This window comes from Protopterus annectens, chromosome 1.part1 (genome assembly GCF_019279795.1).
Source record: "Protopterus annectens isolate FY-2018-M chromosome 1.part1, PAN1.0, whole genome shotgun sequence".
Lineage (NCBI taxonomy): Eukaryota > Metazoa > Chordata > Ceratodontiformes > Protopteridae > Protopterus > Protopterus annectens.
This window is the reverse complement of record NC_056726.1, coordinates 766,300,556-766,325,584: the sequence shown is the minus strand read 5'-3', so window position 1 is coordinate 766,325,584 and position 25,029 is coordinate 766,300,556. Positions and strand designations below refer to the sequence as shown.

Here is a 25,029-nt window from a genome sequence, read left to right as displayed (position 1 = left end):
ATGTCCTTGTGCAAAATTTTTGAGCTGGTGATTGAGAGGCATGCACAGGTTCATCTGAGCTGGCCTACGTGGAGATGGTCTGTGGTACACAGGCTATTGGGTGTTGAGGTGATCTGCGAATAGGTCTATTAATTGCATTGGTATAGAGTATGAGATTTCCCGGTACATGTCCTGCCTGTAACTCCATTCTGTAGCTGAGTATGTGGGTCCACAGCTCCAAATGTTGTAAGCATAGGGGTAAGGAAATGAGCGCCTCCCTTGTCCCTTGATTGTGGATGAGTGGTAAGTTGTCTGTCCTTAGTCATTCTGCATGGGGGTTGAGTCTTTGTTTGAACTTTTGATGTTGCATTGTCAACTGGTGTTGTTTCTTTTAGGTTGATGTTGGGGTGAAGTTGTGGTTTCTGTGTTTGGATTGCTGCACGCATTTGTCCAGCATGTGGGCCCCATCCTAGGTCTGAAGCCTGGGTTTGTGATGGTCTCCTTGGACATTTGTCATGCAAAGGGTAGGGCCTCTTTTGACTGGCATGCCTGAGCATAGGTCTGGAACCCTGTTTTATGCATGGAATTAGATTGATTTCTCCTTCTAGGCTGTGTCTGTGCTGGGACCATCTGCTTTTTAGGTACCTCATTAGTCGTAGTTTTCTATCTGTAGTTCGGCAATGGGACTTTTTCTATGCATGATGAAGCCCAAGCCCAAGGCCTGCAGTACTTTTCTTTGCTGTTAACTTGTTCAGTGTGATGTTAGTGCCAAGAAGTAACCTTTTTGTTTTTCTGTTTTTTAACTTGTTCAGTTTTTTAGTGTTTTCTAGTGTTCAATTCCGCTTTTTGTTTTGTTAGTCATGGTATCAATTTTGCCTGTTTTTGTAAAATCTGTTGTGTATCCTGCTTTGGGTGGGTAGTAAATGACACTTTGTAAATCTCACTGTGTGTTGCTTTTGTTAACTCCCTTGTGGTCTGGCAGTCGTCCAGGTATGTGTAAATTTGAATTCTCTCAGAAGGTCTGCAATGGCTAGCTACATTTGCCAGGCCTTTTGTGAATGATCTGGGCGCAGTAGATAAGCCAAAGGGCAATGCTTCTGGGCGATAGTCGAAAGATCCAGCAAGAAGCTGAGGGTATCTCTGCAGAATGGAGCAATGGGCCCGGCAGGCTTGCCTTGAGTCGAATAGGAGTTACCAGCCAAGACCATTGCCCAAGTGGGGAAGAAGTTGCTGTTGCAGGGTTGGCATTTTGGAATTTGGGACAATGATGTATGCGTATTGGAGGTGTGGACAGGTCGATTTGGTCTCCCTTTTTTTCCCTTTCTTGAACTAGAATAGTCTGGAGTAGAACCCCTCTGGAACTCTGCTGTCTCTTGCTCTTTCCACGTTTCTATGTTACAGCTCTCTCTATCTTTGTGTTTCCATCTGGTGGTTGATTTGGAGGTAGATTTGGCATCTCTTGACTGGTAAAGTTTGGAAGTGAAAAAGTGTGGAGGTATGTAGTAACCTGTCTCTCCACTTGTAAAAAATCCACTTTCTTTTCTTTCAAAATAAGGTTTCTTTTCCCCCTAGTGAGCTGCTCACTGTTCCCTGGTATGGATGTAGGTTAAGTCACTGTGGTTGTGCTGATGTAGTGGCAGGGTTGTGTCTGTGCCTCTGTTGTTACCTTTGCCACTGTCAATTCTCCTGTGACTGGCACCTCTGGATCTGTTTCGCCTCTGGAACTGGATGGTTTGCCCCTTGAAATTTTTGGGAGTCAGAAAGGACCATTTTTTGGCAGGGTTGTTCCTGCTAAACCTTTTGGGGTTGAACTGAACAGAAATCTTTAACAGTTTCTTTTTTTTTTTCCTTTTCATTTTTTTTCTTTTCTTCCATTTGTGCAGGTGTACCAAACAAACTTTGTCTTATCCTTAGAGCATCTATATTAAAGAGCATAACATGATCCTCGTAAAAGCTTTGCTCCTTTATGCATGCCTGCCTTCTGCATACATGCCCAGTCATGGCTATTGATCTAATGAAGCCTCCAGTGCCCAATCATATTACATTACTCAGAATGGTTGCTAACCTGTTGTATGTTATTTATGTATTATTTCTTATATTTCTTATCAAGAGATTCACCGTGGTTAGTGAGGTTAGTAACTGATCAAGCATAAAAAATTGGTATTGTGTATTGTGAAACTGAATGTTTAAAGCTCTAGCCGAGAGAGAGTGCAGAGTGTAGACCTTTTAGACCCATCTGTCTAATGACCCTGCTTCCTTTCAGAAGGAATAGGTTTTTAGCTGTGTCACTGTAGTCATTTGGACCCCCTTATATAGTTTCTGGTCTGCAAGTGGGGCTGCAAGTGAGTGGTGGTGAGCATCTGGCACTGGGTAAAAATCTGTCTGGTTTCCAGGGCTGGGGGTAAAGAATCTGGAGCCGAGCAGACATCATTGAAAGCAAGCATCCAGACACCACAGAACAGGCATAGCTATGGGCCTGTGCTGCTGGAGGTGCAGAAAGGTCCAAGCTGCCATTCTTGACTGGAAAATCCTGTTGCTGTTTCTGGAACTGAAATCAAGCATGGCATGTGGAACTCTTAAAGGAGAATTCTTCTGGGTGGAAAGCAGCTGGAAATGGATTCTTCAGCACTGTCAGAATTTCAAAATCATCAAAGGAATCCTATTTGGAGAGTTATGTCCATTCATCAGCAGAACTTTCATCATTCACTGGGGGCTCAGGGGCTGGACACCCAGGGTCTCTTTCCTCCTGGGGCTGGCCTCTGGGGTCTGGGTGAGATTTCGAATGAGAGAAATTAACTCTACTAAATGAAATTAAATTTTAAGCATTTGAGAGCCAGCAGAGGGCCTGGTTGTGGGGGTTTAACAGGCTTTGTTTTAGTAGTCTTGGCTGCTTTAGTGCCATGCCCTAAGCCTGGGGATGGCTGCTGAGGCCTAGCAGCACCACGCGGCTGGGGTAACCACTGGAGTGGGAATGGTGTCTGATAAGATTCGGCAAACAGTGGTAGTGGATAAAATTCTGAGGCATTCATAAGAGTTGTAGCAGGGCCTCAGTTGTGAGATAGGTTTGAGATAGGTTTTGATCAGTTTTCGTTTCGTTTCGGTTTGACACCACAGAACATGCTGGTTGTAACCATCGGGCCGAACCGCTGACCGCGAGGCCGCCTTTATCTTTATGCTTTTGGCGTTTTGGCAGATTGGATCCGACGGGACCGCTACGCGAAAACAGAACCGGTAAAAAACAGAACCGAAACTCCGGACCGACGCTCTTGCCGCTCGTCGGCTGGGAAGAAGCACAGGTCAACAGGAAAGACAGCTGCGCTCTGGGCCTAAACAAACGGCAAGGGCAGAGTGGAAAGGTGGATGTCTTGTATTTGTTTCCTACAGGCTGTTCACTCATTAACTTTTCTGACATCGGCTGAGGCAAGAAAGAGAAGTGCCAGGCAATTTCGCCCGCTTTAAGTCTTAGTAGTTCGCAGAAGTGCACTTGATCTGATCGCATCGGCACGCACTTTAATGCTCTGCTTGCTGGCGCACCGCCGCAAAGAAAGAAACTGAAAAATGGCGCCGGCTAATGATGCTTTACCAACAGACCAGGCGAGATGACGGGTGTGAAGTGTGATCAAAAGCCAAGCCCCGGAACTTTGGAACCTGCCGACTGAAGGGCTGCCTGACGACAGGACAACCCAGTTGTTATGACTGCAGATGCATCCATGAAGGACATCATACACAGCGTCTTTGCAATGCACATATTAGCAGAATATCATTTTAAGAGAGTTAGATTACATTCACTCCCATAATCAGCAAAAATAGAACAAAAGAGTGTAATAGCTAGATATAAATTCAAGCTGCTTAGCAATACTGGAGAGATCACCACTAAATGAATGCACACCTTTAATACAATTAAAATATAAACTGACAACAGTTATGTTTATTTGAATATTTGTCTAACTTGCTCTACCTCCTGGAAAAGACAGGGAATTTGGTACTCTTAAGTGCAAACAGAAGCTGATAATGTCAATCCAGATGTGTCATGACAGCATAGTAACAAAATCAGGACATGTTTTTTTTTTTTTTTTTTTTTTTTTTTGTTTGTTTTTTAACAGAAGACAAAGTAAAGGAAAGCTTACTGTCCAGTCTTATTTGAGAGATCCATTCTTCCTACCCTCTTAAACTGCCTACAGTGACAGGAGGATGGCAGCATCTCACCAACAAAATGAACCATTCTTTACTTGGTCATTACCTTCTGCTGACCCTTACGCTAAGTTTGGAAAGACCAAGCAGCTGTAAATTAGTTTAAATGTCATGCTGGTTCTCTGTTATTGCACACTGCGTTTCTGCTGGGGATATTCATTTTCTCAATAAAAAGTTGTAAGCTTTCGATTAACTTTTCTTACCATCAGCAAGTCCTTCGTAAGTTGGGTATAATCAGTTATAGGACAGAGGCATCATCAAGTGGCAAATAAATCAATAGTTCCACAAGCAGCTTTGACTAGTACCAAAACTGCCAGATCGATGTTTATCATGCGATTGCTGACATGCATTAGACAAGTCTCCTCCCATTATGTTTAGTATGTTTAAACCATGTCAAATTACCAAAGCTGCAAAGCATCAAAGACTTGCTAGAAAAAAAAAAGTGTAATCTTTTGCATACTCATTTGCATATTTTACTGTGGTAAACTTGTGTACAAAGTCTCATACCATACAAAGAGAAACAGCATTGCTGACATTTCTGTCAACTAAAAACGTCCATCAATACACAAAGCTCAAATTAAGCTTCCACCTCACACATGCAAACACCCCTATAATATCAGTGAGTTGCAAGCACAGCCACATGCAGACAAAACTAACAGCAGCATGTTCAAACCAGTGTTTGACAAATAGCTTAATGCAGAAGAAAGGAATTAGCCAGTGTCTTGTGTGGGTAAACATTCTAGAGTGCGACTTAAATAGCAAACGGAGCAATTCAGAAATCTTAGAAAAGCACTCCCACCAGCAAGACTTCAAATATGACTGACAAAGACTAATCCAGAGATACCTGGCCATACTAAAATATTGGTTTGTGTTCTCAGGCTGATAGGAAATCAAAATCTCAAAAAACAGAAAGTGAACAAAACATCTGACTAGAAATTTCACTCTATTGCAAAATCTAAAACTGATTTTGACGTGTGCCTGAATGGCATTAAACTAATCGAACTAGCAGGTCGAGCTTCGAGCTTAACATAGATCTTGAGATTTTTTTTTTCAAAATAATGCAAAAGATTTGCCTGTACAATCATAAAACGACATGACGACTCGTAACAGTGCAACAAGTACGCTCACCTAACTTCTGAAAAGATAGCACAATAAAAGGAGAATCTCATTTGAAGAACCAAGAGTCACCGTGTAGTTTTTATGATTGTACAGGAGAATCTTTTGCAGTATTTTGAAAAATAAAAATCTCTCAAGATCTATGTTAAGCTCAGAGCTTGACCTGCTGGTTTGATTAGCTTAAAGTCATTCAGACGCATGGTGAAATTGGTTTGGTGGTATCAGTACAAGACGCACGCAAGGGAGAGCCTTGGGTGCAGCTCTGATCATAGGAGCTTCCAGGTGCTAGGACAAAAATGTAAAACTGAACAAATTTGAAATACTAAGCAATACTTGCGCACAGAATCTCAAATACAAGATAGATTTTGCTTACACTCTCGCCCACGGCTACCACCACGTCCTCGACGGCTGAAGCTCCCACGTCCTCTACTTGTTTCTCTGTCACTGCCTCGTTTCTCTCTGTTTTCTTTATTTTCTGATCCATCCTTTCCAAGACTCTTCTTTTTTCCTACAGTCTCCCAAGATGTCTAGATTTAAAAAATGATTTGGTTCACTTTCAATGATTTAACAATCAAATCTGACACATTAAGGTTCAGTAGTCAACTACACAAATCCATGTAATTAGAAGTATTTCTACAATTGATAATTATTATGTTAACTTACATTTAACTGGCAGCACTGTGAATTAATAATCATTCTCAAGTCTTATTTTAATTCACTTCAATTCTTTCATCCTAGCTACCGATTTTACATTTGCATATTTCACTTGAATATTGTACAACACATTTCAAAGACACGTTATCTGTGAGCTGACAGTTTTGCTAACTGTTCCTTGCACATTAGCCTTCTCCGATGTCATACTACTATACTCTTGCCAAGCTGCAGCAATAAGGAGTGAATGTACTATGTCTCATACAAAAGTAATCAACAAATAAAATGAAAAACATGATCCTATACAATAAAATACAGACGGCTGTGGAAAAACAGTAAAAGCTGCTGTAGACCTTTCCATGAATTCCAAGAAAGGTAAAAGTGTAAACTACACCTGGTTATGCACTACCTTACAATTCTTTTTTTAAAATACCTTTATCACTTGTGACACAGGCAAACCTGCATTTATATAAAAGTAATGAAAGTACATTAAAAGTTCACATTTACAAATGTTACACAACACATACATCATATAAATCAAAACATTACAACAGTTCAATTCCTGCCTTCTCGTAAACCTCATTCCTCCTCCAAAACATTTTTCTGCATGTATCATTCCCACAACTTCCATTTTTTTCTATTATTCATTCCTACTCTTTTCTAAATATCCTATTTCCTGTTACTGTGTCTCTGACAAAATGTTCACTACTTCAAAGTATAGCTGGTTAATATTTTGATTTGCAGTTTCTAGTAACTGCATTTTGGCAGCCACCAGTGTTAAACTTAAGGCCTTACTGTGTATAGGCAATTCAGATCCTGTATCCCAGCTCAAAAAAAATAATTTCCTTACTTAAACTCATTTCCTTCTCCACCATTTCAGACCGCATTCTGTAGGGAATATTTATTCATTACACTCACAAAACATTTGTTCCCAGTTGCATCATTATTCCCCATCACACTTCCAACATTTGCCAAAATTCTTTGGAGTCTGTCTGGGATATAAAATCTTCTATGCTAACACTTCCAGGCAAAAATCCTAAATCTTATAGACTTTGTTGCATATTTCAGTGATGTACATATGCCCTCCCACTGGTTAATCGTGATTTGCATAATTAGAAGTTATGTACTCACCATAACGTTCCATCTGAGTAGGTGTATTCATTTGTCTGCAACCTGTGGGTTATGGATCCGATATCGGATCCGAACCGGCATGGTTTTCCAGCTATGGATCTGAGCTCTCAGCTCCTCCCCTCACCCATAATGCCCTGCTCTCCCTACATGACCTCAGATCGAGTTTGCCAACAGCATGAACACCCTGAAAAGGGTAACACATAATATGCAGGAAACTGAAAAGGCCAGGGGGATAGGAGGGCGGGATGGTTGCAGACAAATGAATACACCTACTCAGATGGAACGTTATGGTGAGTACATAACTTCTAAATCTGAAGTAGGAGATTCATTTGTCTGCAACCTGTGGGACAGAGTCCCCAGCTACCTGAATCTAGGGCGGCCATAATGGAAGGATATTCGAGCACCGGAGCCAAAGGATGCTCTACCCTAGATGTAATATCCAACTTGTAGTGGGAAATAAAGGTATGAGATGAAGCCCAAGTGGCTGCTGAACAAATATCATCCAGAGGAATCCTAGCCTTAAAGGCCGCCGAGGTAGAGACTGACCGGGTTGAATGGGCATGTACTCCTCCGGTGCGGGCCTTCCAGAAGCTTGATAAGCCAATAAGATGCACTGCGAAATCCAGCGTGATAATGAGACTTTAGAAATTGGCTTGCCCAAATTAAATTTAGCAAAGGAAATAAACAACTGGTCGGATTGCCTATGACCAGCTGTCCTGTTTAGATAAAATCTAAGTTGCCTGTGAACATCTAAGGAATGAAGCTTGTATTCACCCTTGTTTTGATATTTAGGAAAGAAAACAGGAGGTTAATGGATTGATTAATATTTGCTTCAGAAGCTACCTTAGGAAGAAAAGCGGGTTGGTCCTGAGGTATACACGGTCCGGATGAAAGACCAAGTAAGGAGGCTTGGCTGATAAGGCTTGAAGTTCTGAAACTCTCTTGGCCGAGGTAATGGCTACTAAAAGGCCGTCTTGAAAGATAAAAATTTCAGATCTACCATCGCCTTGGTTCGAAGGGGAGCGGTCAAGGCCTGAAGGACCAAAGAAAGCTCCCAAGAAGGAACCACTTGCTTTACAGGGAGCCTGAGAAGGAACTTACCTTTTAGGAAAATCTTACACAATTTGGCAGACATCAGTGGACTGGAGTCGTGACCAATATGATAATGAGAAATTGCATAAGTTGTACTTTGACCATGGAACTGCTGGCACCATCATTAAAAGAGTGGTTAAGAAGTCAAGCACCAGAGGAAGGGGAACTGTGAAGGGATTTAGACCTTGCCGCTCCGCCCACAAGGAGAACAGTTTCCACTTGCTGCGGTAAACTTTCCTGGTGGATGGTTTATGAGCCGCCACCAGGATGGCCTTAACTGGGGACGAAATACCGGGAGTCCTGATCAGGAGTGGAACTGGAGCAGCCAAGCAGTCAGCTTCAGGTTGTCCAGATTCGGGGTTGATAAGCGGGATAAGTGAGATATCAGATCCGGAATGGGATCTAGAATCCAAGGAGGATTCACTGAGTGAGACCTTAGGAAAGGGAACCAGATCTGTCGAGGCCAAAATGGGGCAATGAGAATCATTCTGCACCCCAACAGAGAGGCTTTCTGAAGAACTTGGAGCATCAGAGGCAAGGGGGGGTAAGCATAAAGAAGACCGGGTGGCCAAGCATGCACCAGAGCCGCCTCTTGGGGTATCTCCGGGAGGAGGTATTAGAGCGAAAAACTGTTGCACTTGGTGTTTGAGGGAGGCAAAAGATCGCAACAAGGAGTTCCCCACCGTGCGAAGATGCGTTCCGCTACCTGAGTATTGAGAGACCACTCGTAAGGGGTGAGAATGGTGCGACTGAGTTTGTCCGCAAGGATGTTGGACCGACCGGAATATGCATTGCTATGAGAAAGCGGTTGGTGGAGATTGCCCATTCCCACACTCTCATGGCTTCTCGACAAAGAGGGTAAGACCTGGTTCCTCCTTGCTTGTTGATATACCAGACGACAGACATGTTGTCCGACTGAATCGCAGTTGTTCCCAAGGGAAGAAAGGCCTGAAGTGCTAGCAACGCTAAGAGCACTGCTCTCATCTCTAGAACGTTGATATGCAGTAAGGTCTCTGAATCGTTCCACGTGCCTTGGACCGTCCGGCCTGCAAAATGCCCCCCCCCCACCCGAGGCGGGAGGCGTCCATGGTCACTGTGGCGAGGGGAGAAGCACAAAGGCGGCCTCCGTGGAGATCTGGAGAGTGAAGCCACCACAGGAGGGACCGCTTGCAAGCCTTGCTGATCGCAATGGGATGATGCATAGGAAGAGCAAGATATGACCACTGAACTAGGAGTGTCCATTGAAGGATGCATATTGAACCTGGCGAGAGGAAGAAGTGCTATCGCTGCCGCCATGGACCCTAGAGCCCTCAGGACCAACTCCGCCGAACTGAGCTGGAGTGGAGAATGGCCCGCACCTGGAGCTGCAGATTCTGAATTCTGTCTGCAGTGAGGAAGGCTCTTAACTCCTTGTGTCTAACCTGGCACCTATAAAATCTATGAACTGCGTGGGTGCTAGGTTGGATTTTTCTGTATTTATTGTGATGCCCAGAAAGGGAGCAAGATGGAGAAAGGAGTCTCGCCAATAATAGTAGATGCCTTGTTGGGGCGGTGAGAAGCCAGTCGTCCAGGTAAGGAAAGACCTGCACCCCCTGAAGCCTCAGGTGGGCCGCTACCACTGCTAATACTTTGGTGAACACCCTGGGCGCTGTGGTGAGACCAAAGGGAAGGACCCGGAATTGGTAGTAACTGGCTCCCAGCCGAAAGCGGAGAAACCTCCTGGAGCGCCTGTCCATTAGTATATGGTAGTACGCATCCTTGAGGTCTATGGAGCACATCCAGTGATTTTCTCCCAGAAGGGGAGAATAGACTGCAGAGTAACCATTCGGAATTTCTCCTTGGGAACTGCCAGGTTCAAGAGTGAAAGGTCTAAAATTGGTCTTAGATCCCCGTCTTTTTGGCACTAAAAGAACCTGGAGTAGAACCCTGATCCGATCTGGTCTGGGGGGACGGGCTGGATGGCTCTTTTCTTTAGCAGATGGCCAATTTCTGCCAAAGCGGCCTCCCACTGACCGGGTGGAATGTCGGGGAGGGACTTCAATTTTGGCATGTGACGAAATGGGATACGGTATCCTCTGGATATGATTTGGAGGACCCAGCGGTCTGATGTTATGGACTCCCATGCCGCTAGGTGCCCGAACGCCCCGACTGCCTCCAGAGTGGAGCAGCCGGGCAACCCCTCAGGGTTGCTGCGGGGGCCGTTCAGAGAAAGGTTCTCTGGACCCGAAGTTTCTGGGAGCCCCTCTGCCTCTAGGGCGGCGTCCTCCCTGTCCTCCTCTGCCACGGAAGGACTGGTTGTCCTGAGCAGGCTGGGACTGCTGCGACTTCCGGAACCACATCTTCTTCTGACCCTTTTGGTTCCTAGAGTAGGGCCTCTGGGGTGCAGAGAAGCGGATTCCGGCAGACAGCGTCTTCCGTCCTTCTCGCTCTGGGTCAAGGTTTCGCGAACGGTTTTGCCAAAGAGGGCAGAACCAACAAAGGGGCGTTAAAGACGCTTTGAAGGGCTCAGAAAAATCGCTGACGGAGCCAGGCCTGACGTCTAGTGACTAGGCCTGCCCCTGCGGCTCTAGCGGCGCCTTCCGTAGCATGGGAAAGTAGCCGCATAGAGGTATTAGTAACTGATCTAAGAGTGGCCATGCGGGTGGAGTGCAGCACCCTGTCCTCCTCCGACATGGACTCTGGGGGAGATGCAGCGTATTCTTTAATGAGATCTCGCTGCATCCTAATGACATGTGCCAGGTAGTTCAGCGCCCTTACCGAGAAGGTCGCTGAACTAAACATCCGCTTCCCCAAGCGGTCCATCATCCGAGACTCCTTGCTCGGGGATGGACTGAGGGACTCTCCTGAGCAAGTTCCTCTTGGTGGCGCCGCCGTCAACATGGCATCTACCAGAGGCCCCTTACTCCAATGGGCACGGTCGGACGGTGGGCTGAGGATCCTATCGGGCCTCTTAGGAATTGGCTCCACGGTGTCCGGTTCCTTCCACGCCCTGGTGGTAATGAGGTCCACCAGGGGTCGGCAGGAGGGGACACCCAAGAGGTAGACTGGCCCGCTTCAAATGCCTCCAAGAACACGGACTCGTCCGAGGAAGACTTGGGGGCAGACCACCCCCCCCCTTAAACGGAGCATTTCCCTGATGTCCCCAAATGAGACATCCTCCGGGGGAGACCGTGGGGAGCCTTCCCTTCCTCCAAGTCCGTGTCTTCCGTGAGAGACTCGGGGAGTCAATGTGCCTCCTTTTGCACGTATGCTTGCGAGGAACATCCTCTGGGGGGCTGTCAGAGGACTCCTCGCAAGCAGCAACCTGTTCCATTGGAGCAGCTTGGGGCACAGAAGCGGGCTGTCCCAAGGGCCGGATGGTGGAAGCCTGGCCCAGTGCAGAGGGAGCGGACGGAGCCGAACAAGTGCGGGGTCCGGAGACCCTCAACAAGGCCCTCTCCACTACATCAAAGCCGAGGGAGCCGACCTCGACCAAAGGATCCGACAATCGGCTCCCCTCGGATCCGAAGAGTGGATCGGAGCCAGCGCCCGCGCTCAGATCCGAAGGACAGTGCGCTCCGACACAGACGCGCGCCGGGAGCACTGATCCCCGAACCGAGGCTCGGATCCAGGCTCCGAGAGGTCGGATCCGATGCACTCGAGGGCAGGGTCGGATCCGGTACAAAGTACTATCGGCGCCAACCCACCCCGGCTCGGCTGCTCGGCTCAGCTGCTCAACCCGGATAGCGGGTCGGAGAAGGAGCAATCGGTTTGAAAAGGGTGTTGAGCTCCCCAGAGGGGAGGCAAGAGCACTCCCATCTGCATCTGGGCCTGGATGAACCTTCTCATCATCCGTCCAGATCAGCATCAAGGCTATATGTGGATCTCGACGAGGCCACCGAGGTAGGCCTGGAGTGCCTCCTCGATAGCCTCGACGGAGATCGGGTCTCCTCCTCCTCAGGTCCCGTGAAAACACACTGGAGACCGGAGCCGAGAAGGAGGAGACCGAGCCGACAATGGAGCCGACACGAGCGGGGAGAAGCTTGGCTGGCGGGGCGAAACAGAGGTCTCGCCCGCCGCTTATGGTGCTTCTCCTCCGTCCTTTTAGCATCCCTCTCCTCAACCAGAAATGGGAGGTTGAGTCCCAGGAGGAGGAGGGGTGCCGAGAAGGAATAACCGTGAATGCGGTTACTCCCGAAGGAGCGGAGGTCGGAGCCGAGTCTGGCGGTAAAAGGCCCGCCAAGACAAGCTTGGACCTCTGCTCCTTCAATGCCCTGGGGTTGAACCCTGCACAAATGGAACATCCAGATGTGAGGTGTTCAACCCCAGGCATCTAACACACCGAGTGTGGCCATCAGCTGGGGAAAGCTTATGGCCACACTCGAGCATTTAGAAAAGATAGATTTGGGTTGCTCTGCCATCCCAATCTAACACAGTAGTTACTAAAACTAAAAGTAACTAAACAAAAAATACACTCACAGGCCCAACACACACACTACGCTAACAGCGAGGGAGGGATATAACTTTTAGATTAACTCTAAAAAGTAAATATATCAAAGGGAAACCTACACTTTCACACAAAAATCACTAAAACTTTTAAATTTTGAAATTTAACACTTAAAACTAGCACTTAGCTTGAGAGCTTGAGAAACAAATCCAGTCACCATGCGCGGCAAACGAGATCTGAGGTCATGAGGGTAGAGCAGGGCATTATGGGTGAGGGGAGGAGCTGAGAGCTTGGATCCATAGCTGGTAAACCATGCCGGTTCGGATCCGATATCGGATCCATAACCCACAGGTTGCAGACAAATGAATCTCCTACTTCAGATTCTGAATTCCCTGAAGCCTGCAATGAGCAATTACTGATGCCAGGCATTTCGTGAATACTCTGGGCGCAGTAGATAAGCCAAAGGGCAATGCTGAGAATTGATAATGCTCTGATCCTGCAAGAAATCTGAGGTATCTTCTGCAATCTGGTCGTATAGGGACGTGCACGTATGCCTCCTTGAGATCTAGAGTCACCAGCCAAGACTCCTTGCCCAGCATGGGAAGAAGTTGCTGTAGGGTCAGCATTTTGAATTTTGGAACAATGAGATATGTGTTCAGAGCGGACAGGTCGAGAATAGGTCTCCATTGGTTTTCTTTCCTTGGTACCAGGAAAAGTCTGGAGTAAAATCCTTGTCCTTGTTCCACAGACGGTACCTTTTCTATAGCTCTCATCCTTAGTAAGTGGTTGATTTGTCCTAGAGCGTTTGTTTTTTGGTTTGGTGGTAGGTTTGGCATTCCTCTCTTTTTTGGTAGAGTGTGGAAGTGAAACCTGTAGCCTTTGTCTATTGTCTGTAAAATCCATTTGTCTCCTGTAATGTAATGCCAGTTTACGGAAAATAAGGCTAGCTTCCCGCCTAAGGGTGCTTCCAGTTGTTCCCTGGTAGGCGGTATTAGAGTCAAGTCATTGTGTCTGTCCTGTGGAAGTGGTAGTAGCCGGATCTGTGGCAGTACTTCTCTGGTTGTTAGGCTGCCACTGACGTCCCCTGTAGGCACCTCTGGATTGACCTCTGCCTCTTGGACGCCTATTTCTGCCTCTCTGTGCTCTGGAGGTGTCTGGAAAGGACCAATTCTTCGAAGGCCAATTTCTACTAAACCTCGGAGGCTGGACCTGTAAGAAATCCTTGACTGTTTGGACAGATTTTGCTTTTTCTTCCACCTTCTTTAGCACTTGCTGTGCAGGGGAACCAAACAAACTGTTTCTCCATGGGAGCATCTAGGAGCTTTGACTTTACATGGTCTGGTAAGGATTGCTCTTTTAACCATGCATGCCTTCTGATCACTGTACCAGTCATAGCTGATCTAAAGGAAGCCTCCAGTGCATCATAGCCACATTTTAAGGAATGATTACTGACCTGCTGAGTGTTATGTACCAAATCCTGAAGGGACTTACGGTCTATAGGTTCAGGAGAGGACAGTTTTTTATTTAGCTGGTCTAACAGAAATTCCTGATACTGAATCATGTGGAATTGACAGTTTAAGGCCCTAGCCGAAAGAGTAGCAGAAGTATAAACTTTTTTACCCCATCTCTAACGCTCTAGATTCTCTTTCAGAGGGGAGGGGGTTTTTGGCAGAGGCAGCTGCCACAGCTTTGGGGCCCTGTGAAATAGTTTCAGGATCTGCAACAGGGGCCTTATACAAGTGAAAGTGTGTGTCCGGGACCATGTAATATCTGTCGGGCTTAGCAGGGGCCGGGGGAAGAGAGTCAGGGGCAGTACAAGCATCATTAAATGCATCATCCACAACTGTTAGTACTGGAGGAATGGCTAAAGGCCTATGCTGTGGTAAATGTAAAAAGGTCCTTAGCCTTTTCCTTGAATCTGAAAAATCCTGGCCCTGCCATTGAAATTGCTCTCATAGCATGCAATATTTCCCCAAAAGAAAATTCCTCAGGAGGAGAGGCAGAAGGAATGGAGTCTTCTGCATCAGAGCCCTCATATGGAGAATAAGGGCCTTCTGGAGGGTTTGAGTTTTCTGAATCATCCGAGGAATAATCTGTTGAAACTGGCTCAGGGGGCTCTGCTCTAGGCCTCTTCTCTGGAGGGGGTTGAGAGGCCCTGTCAGGGTGAGGTTGGGATCCCCTGATCAAAGAAATTAGATCCTCAGCCAGGCTGAGCATTTGGGAACTAGAGGTAGGCCTGTGTGAGGGTGTTTTAGCAGGCAAGGCCTTAGAAGATTTAGCTGCTTTAGCCCTGGAAAAAGCCTTGATAGACATAGATGCAGGGGGCCTAGCAGCTCCACGTGCAGGAGTAGATATGTCTAAAGGAATAGTATCTGATAAATCCTGGGAACCTGCTACAGCAGGGGAAATTTCAGTAGCAGATTCAGCCATGCTGTGTGAGGCCTCGGCTATAGGAGGCAAGCTTTCGGCCGGAGGAACCGTGGACTTGGTTTCAGCCGAAACAGAGACACCCGCGGTTGGCTTAACCGTGGTTTCGGCCGAAACCGCGGACCGCGAGTGTCGGTTCTTTTCCTTACGCTTTTTAGCTAATTGTGAAGTCTGAGTCTCCGACGGCATTTTGTAAGCAAAAGCGGGGTCGAAAAACTCCTCCGCAAACTCTGACCGACGTCTAAGTGTCCGTCGGTTGAAGGAAGCACAGGCTAGACAAGCTGCTACATCGTGGTCCGGGCCTAAGCAAGGAAGGCAGTAAGAGTAGAAATCCTTATGAGGTATTTGTTTACCACAAGTTAAACAGTTATTTACTTTTTCTGACATCGGCTGAGGCAAGAGAGAGTCCCCAACGGGGTACTTAGCTTTTTAGAAGTCTTCGGTAGTAGTAATCTCTGGATCTGACCGACCGGCACTTGCGAACAGCTTCTGCTTCGGGCACCGCGCGGCAAGAAAGACTGAGGAAAATGGCGTCGGCTGATGCCTTTATACCCAATTCACAGCAGCTATGACGTCGGGTGAAGTGCGACATCAGCCGAGGCCAGACCCAGACTTTGGAATCCGGCCGACCGAAGGGCTGTCTGAGGCAGGACAACACATATGTTAGGACTGCAGATGCATCCTTGAAGGACATCTCCATGTTCAACATGGTTTGGGGAGAAATAATTCCCTGGAAATAAGAGGTGAGAGACAGAATCTTGTCTGGAGGAAGACAGGCCATCATTTGTCCTGTGAGGATCCTGCATCCTAAGAACACATGACCCTGGGAGGGAATCAGAAGTTTTTTAAAAGCATATGGTAGACCCCAGGCATCTCAGAAGGGAGATGGTGTAGTCCCAGGTGCTGACCATTTGCAGGGACAATGTCTGGATGAGAATATCATCCATATTTGGGAAGAGTTGGATCCTCTGAGTTCTGACAAAGGCAATGACTGGGGCTAGACACTTTGTGAAAACTCTTGGGGCCGCAAAGACACCAAATGGCAAAGCACAGAACCCACTGAAAAGTGAAAGAATTTCCTGAAAAAGTGGATATAATGATATTTGCAAGTAGGCATCCTTTATATCTAAGGACACCATGCAGGCCTGAGGAAGGATCAGTGGAAAGACAGCAGGGTGGGTCAGCATCCGAAAGGAGGGGACCTTGAGAAAGGTATTCAGATGGGAGAGATCCAAGATGGGTCTTCATGGACCTTAGTTCCTGGGGACCAGGAACATTATGGAATAGAAACCTTTCCCTCTTAACTCTAGGAGTATCTCTTGGATAGTACCTTCAGAGTAGGGCATGCAGGACTGGAGGAAGGTAAACCATTTGGTCTCCAGGGGGTTAAGGAACGCCTTTGAAGGTTGGTCTGGATTTCCACACCATGAAATAACCCTGATGTATGATTGAGAGGACCCAAAAGTCCTGGGTAATTTGTTTCCAAGCAGGGAGAGAGGGGGTAGCTGGCCTTTGGGGCCTGGGAGTCAAAGAATACCAGGTTTCGCCTGAAAAAGCTGTTTCTGAGCTGGAGTAGCGGGAGAAGACCTGGAAGGGGTCTGCTTCCTGGAATTTTTTTCCCCTTTGGAGGACACATGTCTAGAAGACCTTCTCACAAAGGCTGTTCTTGCTGGGTAACTCCGCTGGAAGCAAAGAACTGGGGACATGAATATGTTCCTTAGGTCCTGAAGTTCTTTGCCCTTCGCCTGAAGGGCCTTAAAGAGCTCAGTAGCTGCTGAACCAAGCAAAGTTTTGTTATCCAAGGGTGCGTCCATCAGTTCAGATTTTATGTCATCTGGTAAAGGCTGTGGCCCAAGCCAGGAGCACCTCCTGATGACAGAACCTTAGGAGCAGCCCTTGCTGAAAACTCCACTGCATCATAAATACACTTTACAGTACGTCTAGTAACTTGCCTGCAAGAATTTAGCAGGCTAGAGATCATAGCTTTATTGGCGGGAAATCAGGTAAGTCACCCAATTGTCTAATGGCATCTGTAAGGAGGGCCAAGGAGTATTTGACTAAACGAGTTTCAGAGTTTATGGCTCTCACAGCTAAGGTGGCCTTTGAAAAAGCCAGAAAGGCATCCAAAACTGAAGGATGTACAGGAGGAACCACAGACGGGTTTGGGGACTCCCTTTGTAAAAGGTCATAACACCTTTTTTGGGTCTCAGTATCCAGAATGTAGTCCCATTTAAAGTCTTTCATTTGAAAGTACAGTTGTGTACACTTACCATAAATGTAGACATTCGAGTGTATTCTCTGTTGCAGTCATTACATTTGGGTTATCCTGCTGGCAGGCTGCCCTCAGTCGGCCTGAATTCCAAAGTCTTGGGTCCCGTGTCGGCTGCTGTTGTTTCTTGCCTGACGTCAGGTCATCAGGGGTATAAAAGATGCAGCAGACGCTATTTTCTTCAGTTTTTCTTGCCCCAGATGTCAGGTGCCCCCAAAAGGGTAAGCTAAAAACATGTAAATAAAACATACATGCACCAAAATAAGCTTTACCTTCATCTATAAGCAAATACACCACATAGGTTGTAAAGATTAGAGAAGTAAAGATAAGATCTAGCAAAAATAAGGGGGATGGCGAGAGGGTAACCTGGACTGCAACAGTGAATACACTCGAACATCTACATTTATGGTAAGTGTACACAACTGTACTGTGTCCTCTGTTTCACTGTTGCAGTCATTACATTTGGGTTGAGTCCCAAAGCTATGGTTGGAGGGCTAGAGCTAAACAGCATTAGGAGCGGCTATGAGGCCCAGCAGAACTGCAGTGGCAAAGTCTGCCCTGGATTTAGAGTAAAGAAGCAGATTGTAATGTTTTGTAAAGGTATGTACTGAACTCCCAAGTAGCAGCCTCTAAAATGTCTTTGGTTGGTACTCCCCTGAGAAAGGCTGCAGACGTGGCTGCAGCTCTGGCTGAATGTGGCCTAATGCCCTTAGGCAATGATTTGCCATGCTGTGAGTAGCAGAAACGAATGCAGTGACCTATCCACTTTGAAATAGTCTGCTTGGAGATAGCCTTTCCTTGTGATGCTGAAGCATATGCCACTATAAATTGTTCCATCTTTCTGAAAAATTTAATTTTGTCTAAGTAGAATCTAAGTTGTCCGTGTACGTCCAAAGAATGCAGAATTTTCTCCCCCTTGTTCTGTGGATTTGAATAAAAAGTTGGCAAATGAATAGTTTGGTTAAGGGCTACACTGGATACCACCTTAGGCATTAATGTAGGGTTTGTTCTCAGAGACCCTGTCGGGATAAACAATTTTAAAGGGTTCCACAGCCATGAGAGCCTGTAGCTCTGAAACTCGTCTTGCAGAAGTTATTGCTAGGAGCAGAGCTGTTTTCCAAGATAAGAACTTTATATCCGCAGTAGCAGCAGGCTGAAAGGGAGGTAATGTGAGTTTTTCCAAGACATAACGGAGGTCCCATGCAGGTATTGGTGTTCTCCTTGGAGGCCTTAAGTTTTTGGCTCCTCTGAGGTACTGCCTTAATAAAGGATGAGAAGAGAGTGGTGGCTCTATTGTAATGAGCCGAAATGGCAGAGGCATGGATTTTAATTGATGAAAAAGATGGGCCTTTGTCCACCATCTCAGTTAAGTAATGCAAAATCTGAGGAATATTTGGGACAGCTGTATCAGTTCCTTGAGCTTGGTTCCAAGCACAAAATCTCTTCCATTTCCCAGCATAGGATTTTATATTACTAGGCCTTCTGGCTTCTAAAATGACATTTATCACAGCTTTACTGAGAGGTGCGGTTTGTATGGCTACACTAATCCGCCATGCTGCCAGGTTTAGGGTCCTGAGTTGGCTGTGCAGAATCTGACTGTTTTGCTGGGACAGTAGATGAGGTATTTCAGGTAAGGTCCAGGCTAGGTATTGGGACAAGTTCCTTAAGCTCTGATACCAGTACTGGCGTGGCCAGTCTGGGGCAATCAGAATCATTTTTGGTTTCTCCTGTCTGACCTTTAGGAGTACATTGGGGAGGAAAGGCAGTGGAGGAAAGGCATATACTGATAGGTTTGTCCAGCTGAAAGATAAGGCGTCCACTTTCCAAGCTTGTCTGTGATAACTCTTGTGCAGAATCTTTTTAGTTGACTGTTGTGAGGGGAGGCAAATAGGTCTATGTCTGGGCGTCCCCATTTCTTTGTTATCATGCTGAAGACTTGTAGATCCAGGTGCCACTCGTGGGGATCCATGAGGTTTCTGCTTAGTTAGTCTGCCAGAGGATTTTCCTTTCCTGACAGGAATTGTGTCTGCAGATGAACTTGGTAAGTCAATGCTGTGTCCCATAAAACCATGGCTAGTCTGCAAAGGGGGTAAGAGTGAGTGCCCCCCTGCTTGTTTATGTACCACATGACCGTGGTGTTGTCCGTCTTTTATCAGTAGTTGTCCCGGATGAAGTAGGTCAGGGCATTTTGAACAGCTAGCATCTCTTTTTGATTGATATGCAGATGCTTTTGGTTTGTGGACCAGGTGCCCTGAATGCCTCTTCCTGCCATGTGTGCCCACCCCCCAGGCATAATCTGATGCATCCGTCGTTAGGCTCTGCCTGGCTGGGGGTAGTGAGAATGGCTGTCCCTTGTTTTGGAGACAAGCCTTTGCCCACCATCAAAACTCCTGTTGCAGGCAGGGAATGAGAGTAATCACTGTTTCCAGGCTGTGGCAATGTTGTGTCCAGACACTTTTTAGGTACCACTGAATTTTCCTCATATGCAGCCTTGCATATGGAATTAGTAAAATGCAGGATGCCATGAAGCACAAAGCCTGCAGAATTTTTCTTGCAGATAACTGAGCGTTTGTTGCCATTTCCTTGAAATAGGTAGTCAGTTGCCTTTGTTTGTCTGGAGTGAGATAAGCCATCTGGGCAGTTGTATTTAAGCTTGCACTCAGGAATATTATCTCTTGAGAGGGTACTAGTTTTGATTTCTTTTTGTTGACTGTATACCCTAGGCACGTTAAAAGTCTTTGCACAAACGACAGATGCTGTAGTAGAATGTCCTTGTTCTCTGTATGAGGCAGTCGTCAAAGTAAGGATATATTTGTATTCCTCTTTGTCTGCAGTAAGCAATTACTGGTGCCAGGCACTTTATGAAGACCCTGGGCAAAGTAGATAAGCCAAAGGGCAGTGCAGAGAATTGGTAATGCTTTGAGCCAGCCTTGAATCTGAGGTATCGTCTGCATGACTGCCGGATTTGGACATGCAGGTATGCCTCTTTTAGGTCTAAAGTCACGAGCCAAGCCTTGCTGCCCAGCATGGGCAGAAGCTGCTGCAAGGTCAACATCTTGAATTCTGGTATACCCAGGAAAGTGTTTAGAATAGATAGGTCCAGTATTGGTCTCCATGCTTTGTCCTTTCTGGGTACCAAGAACAGTCTTGAATAAAATCCTTGTCCCTGCTCTTGCTGTGGCACTTGTTGAATAGCCCTCACGTCCAGGAGAGCTGCGACTTGTTTTTGAGCCTCTGCCCATTGATTTTTTGGCAGGTCTGGCCATCCGTTTGCCACTGGCAGGGTATGTAAGTGAAAAGTACAGTTTTGTACCTACCATAAATGTAGATGTCCGAACTGGATAGCATCTGCAGTCATAACAAGTGGGTTGTCCCTCAGTGTTTCTTGCCCCAGATGCCAGTAGCCCTCTTGCAGGCTAAAATTTGGATAGATGCCAATGTTTCCAAATTGACTGCAGATGCTATCCAGTTCGGACATCTACATTTATGGTAGGTACAAAACTGTACTATGTCCTTCATGGATGCATCTGCAGGAGGCAAATTATAATGCTGCAAATGTATGGCACGGAGGTCCTGCTATTTTAAGGTATGCAGTATTCTTTCCCTCTGTTTTGTGGGTTAAAGCAGTTTTCCATGACAGGTGTTGTAGGTCTGCAGTTGCTGCTGGTTCAAAGGGTGATAGTGTCGACTTTTCTAGCACAAAGTTTAAATCCCAAGCTGGTAATGGTGGTTTCCTTGGAGGTTTTACATTCTTAATTCCTCTGAGGAACTGCCTGAGCAAAGGGTGTGAAAAACAGGTGGATCAAAGCTGTATTCTGCTGAAATAGCTGATGCATGTATCTTGATGGAGGAGTAGGACAGCCCTGAATGAGAAGTTGACCAGAATACTCCAGAATGTTAGGCATATCTATGTTTGACATTCAAGAATAATGTCTTTAACTCTTTGGGAAAGTTCTGGATTAGGATGCTGTAGTTGTTCTGAGTTAACATCAAAGGCATCAGGGTGTGGCCACATATTGTTCGAGACATGCTCTTCAGTAGTGGGTACCAGTGTTGTCTTGGCCAGTTTGGAGCTATCAGGATTTGGACGTTCTTTCCTTGATTTTTAGTAGTACTCTTGTGTATCAAGGGAAGAGTGGGAATGCATATGCTGTTAGGCCTTTCCAGTTGAAGGAGAGTGAGTCCACTTTCCATGCTAGTGGGTGGAATGTCCTTGTGCAGAATTTTTGAGCTGGTGATTGAGAGGTCTGCGAATAGGTCTATCTGTGGCATTCCCCATTTCTTTGAGATGGTCTTGAAGAGGTTCTGCTTAATATGTCTGCTAGAGTATTGTCTTTTGTAGCTGAGTGCCGGGTCCACAGCTCCAAGGTCATTCTGCATAGGGGGTATGAATGAGTGCTCCCTGTTTGTTGATGTACCACATGACTGTGGTGTTGTCTGTCCTTATCATCAACTGGCCCTCTGAGAAATGGTTTGAACTTTTGGATTGCCAGTTTTACTGCCAGCATTTCTTTTAGATTGATGCTGTTGTGATGCTCTGGCTTGGTTGACATCTGTGAAAGGGTAGGCCTGGGTTTGACTGGCATGCCTGAGCCCACCATAGGAACTCCTGTTTTAAGCATGGAATTAGTGGGATTTCTGCTTCTAGGCTGTGTCTGTGTTGGGACCATAAATTGTCTGGCAAATGGGACCAAGATTATGCATGATGCCATGAAGCCCAAAGCCTGCAGAACTTTTCTTGCTGTTAACTTGTTCAGTTTTGTTAGTGCAAGAAAGTAAAGAGGAAGTTCTTTTGTTTTCTGTAGTCAGGAATGCCATTTGTTGTAAAGAATGTCCTTGTTTGGGATGGTATCAGCCTTGACTTTGTAGGTTGACTGTGTATCCCAGTCCTTGTAGCAAGTGAATGACCGGGCAATGCTGAGAATTGATAGTGCTCTGATCCTGCAAGAAATCTGGTATGCCTCCTTGAGATCTAGAGTTGCATTTTGAATTTTGGGACAATGATGTAAGTATTTATCTCCAACTTTTTCCTTTCTTGGAACTAGGAATAGTCTGGAATAGAACCCTTTCCTTGTTCTGCTGTTGGCACTCTTTCCACAGCTCTCATGTTTGCTACTCATTTATCTGCGAGAGCCTCTGTTTTTGATTTGGAGAAGTGGAACGGTAACCTTGATCTATGGTTTGTAAAATCCACTTGTCTTTGCACCTCCTCTGGATTGGTTTCTGCCTCTGGAAATCTTTAACAGTTTGTACAGATTTTGCCTTTTCTTCCATTTCTTCATAACCTGCTGGGCAGGTGTACCAAACAAACTTGTCTTGTCCATAATGGTTGCTAACCTGTTGTATGTTATTTACCATCTCTAATACATATTTCTTATCAAGAGATTCATCAGTGGTTACTTTTTAGTTAACTGATCAAGCATAAACTCTTGGTATTGTATCATGTGAAACTGACAGTTTAAGTGGTGATGAGTATCTGGCACCCTGTAAAATCTGTCTGGTTTGGCAGGGAAGTCTTTCTGGGGAGTGAAAAATCCTGTTGCTGCCATTGGAACTGTTCTCGCATGGCATGCAAGGTTTCCCAGGGGGGGGGGGGCTCTGCCCCAGGTCTCTCTCCTCGGGGGGCTCTCGGGCTGAGCAAAGAGAGAGGTAGAGCTCGGGTACTTAGCTTAGAGAAGTCTTCTAGGCTAGTATTCGTAGTAATCTTCTCCTGCCCGACCGGGCTTACCAAGCACAGCTTCTGCTTCGGGCGCCACGCGCAAGAAAAAGACTGAGAAAAATACGCCGGCTGATGCTTTTATACCCAAAGACGACCAGAGATGACGCCGGGTGAGTGCGACATCAGCCAAAAGCGGACCGGACTATCCATGAAGGACATCTTGTAGCTTGTGAAACTATATCTAGAACCCATTTGCCCTGGGATATAATGCGCCAATTTTGAGAAAAAAGTGCTAGTCTTCCCCCTAAGGGTGCTGCCAGAAGATAAGTGCTTGGTGCAGGCAGGGGGAAGTCATTGGGACAGTTTCCTGTATGGTTGTGATTTATCTTCTCTACCTTTGGAGGTAGAAGCACCCCCCATTGCTTAGACCTGTAGGAACCTTGCGGCTGTGATCTGCCTCTAGGGTGTCTGGATCTGCCCCTTTGAGGTCTGTCCGAGACTGGAAAGGACCAATTCTTTGTAAGCCAGTGTCTAAACCTAGGTGGCTGTACCCGTAAGAAATCCTTGACCGTTTGCATAGATTTAGCTTTGTCCTCCATTTTCTTTAACACCTCTTCTGCCTTAACACAAAACAAGGTATCATGTTGTAATGGAGCATCTAATAATTTTGCTTTAACATGATCACGCAGATTTTGTTCCTTTAACCAAGCATGCCTCCAAATGACAGAACCCGTAACAGCTGCCCTGCAGGAGGCCTCCAGAGAATCAAAACCACATTGCAAAGTATGCTTTCCAACTTGTTCAGTTACATGCAATAAATCCTGCAGTTCTTTGTTTTCTGCACATTCAGAATTTACCATCATTTTCTGTTTAAGCAGTGCCATGACATATTGCTGATATTTGAGCATATGAAACTGGCAATTTAAGGCCCTTATAGCTAAGGTAGCAGATGTGTAAATCTTTTTTCCCCGTCTATCCAGTGCCCTAGAATCCCTGTCAGAGGGGGTAGGGGGTTTTTTTTGCAGTGGAAGCCTTGACCCCTTTGGGACCCTGAGAAATAGTTTCTGGGTCTGCAGTAGGGTTTTTGAAAAGGAATTTATGAGAGTTAGGGACCCTGTAGCATCTGTCCGGCTTAACAGGAGCTGGAAGTAAGGAATCAGGGGTCAGGCTAGACTCTGAGAACACCATCTACAATGTCTAACAGGTGGAATAGCTAGAGGCCTGCGTTGAGGTAGTAAAAGGAAGTCTCTGAGCCTCCTCTTAGATTCGGAACAATCTTGGCTCTCCCAGTGGAAGTGTTCCCTCATGGTATATAAGGTTTCCCCAAAAGAGTAGTCCTCAGGAGGAGAAGCTGAAGGAATTGTTTCTTCAGCATCAGAATCCTCATAGGGGGGGAAGAGAATGTTCCTGAACAGAAGAGGAATCAAAAGAAATGGAAACCTGACCTGAAGATTCATAGTCTGTCTCTTGCCTAGGCCTCATATCAGGAGGGGGATGGGAACTCCTTATCAAGGTAATTAAGTCTTCGGCCATTTTGAGCATCTGTTTTTTTGGACACAAGAGGCCTGTCCATGTGGCTGGTGAACTTGTTTCTTTGCCTTTAAAGGTGTTTTAGTCTTTGCCTTTGAAGTCTGTTTAATATATAATTGTTTAGGTCTGAATACACCCTCAGAAGCAGATGCCTGCTCAAAGGCTCCAGACCCATATGAGGGAATAATTTCCGAAGCTCCAATACCTTGAGTTTCCAGCGGCCTGGCCGACTACATGTGGAAGTCGGCAGCGGCCTGCGACTCAAAAGTAGCGGACGTCAGGGGCTGCGAAAGCGCCTCACTGAGAACCGGCTACTTGCTTTGGAGAAGCTTCGTAGTCCGTTTTGGATCTCGGTTGCCTGTCTTTTTCTTTGCGTTTTTTTGTGAACTCCAGTAGTCGGATGGCTATCCGACATTGTATAACTAAATCTTCGCCCATAATAGCTTAATGCAAAATCGTACCGATGCTTAATAGTGCGTTGGATAAATCTAGCACAAAACAGACAACTAGAAACACCGTGGTCAGGGCCTAGGCAAGGAATACAGAAAGAAAGAAAGT

General features: G+C 46.1%; 1 protein-coding gene across 1 annotated transcript in view; it reads right to left on the bottom strand.

Annotated features, from left to right (window-relative positions):
• UBAP2 (ubiquitin associated protein 2) overlaps positions 1-25,029 on the bottom strand; it is a 2,620,504-nt gene that overhangs the window by 2,234,647 nt on the left and 360,828 nt on the right. Inside the window, exon 4 of the mRNA XM_044087268.1 lies at positions 5,660-5,813. Within this exon, the coding sequence (XP_043943203.1) occupies positions 5,660-5,813 (154 nt within the window). The remainder of the gene's footprint in view (positions 1-5,659; positions 5,814-25,029) is intronic.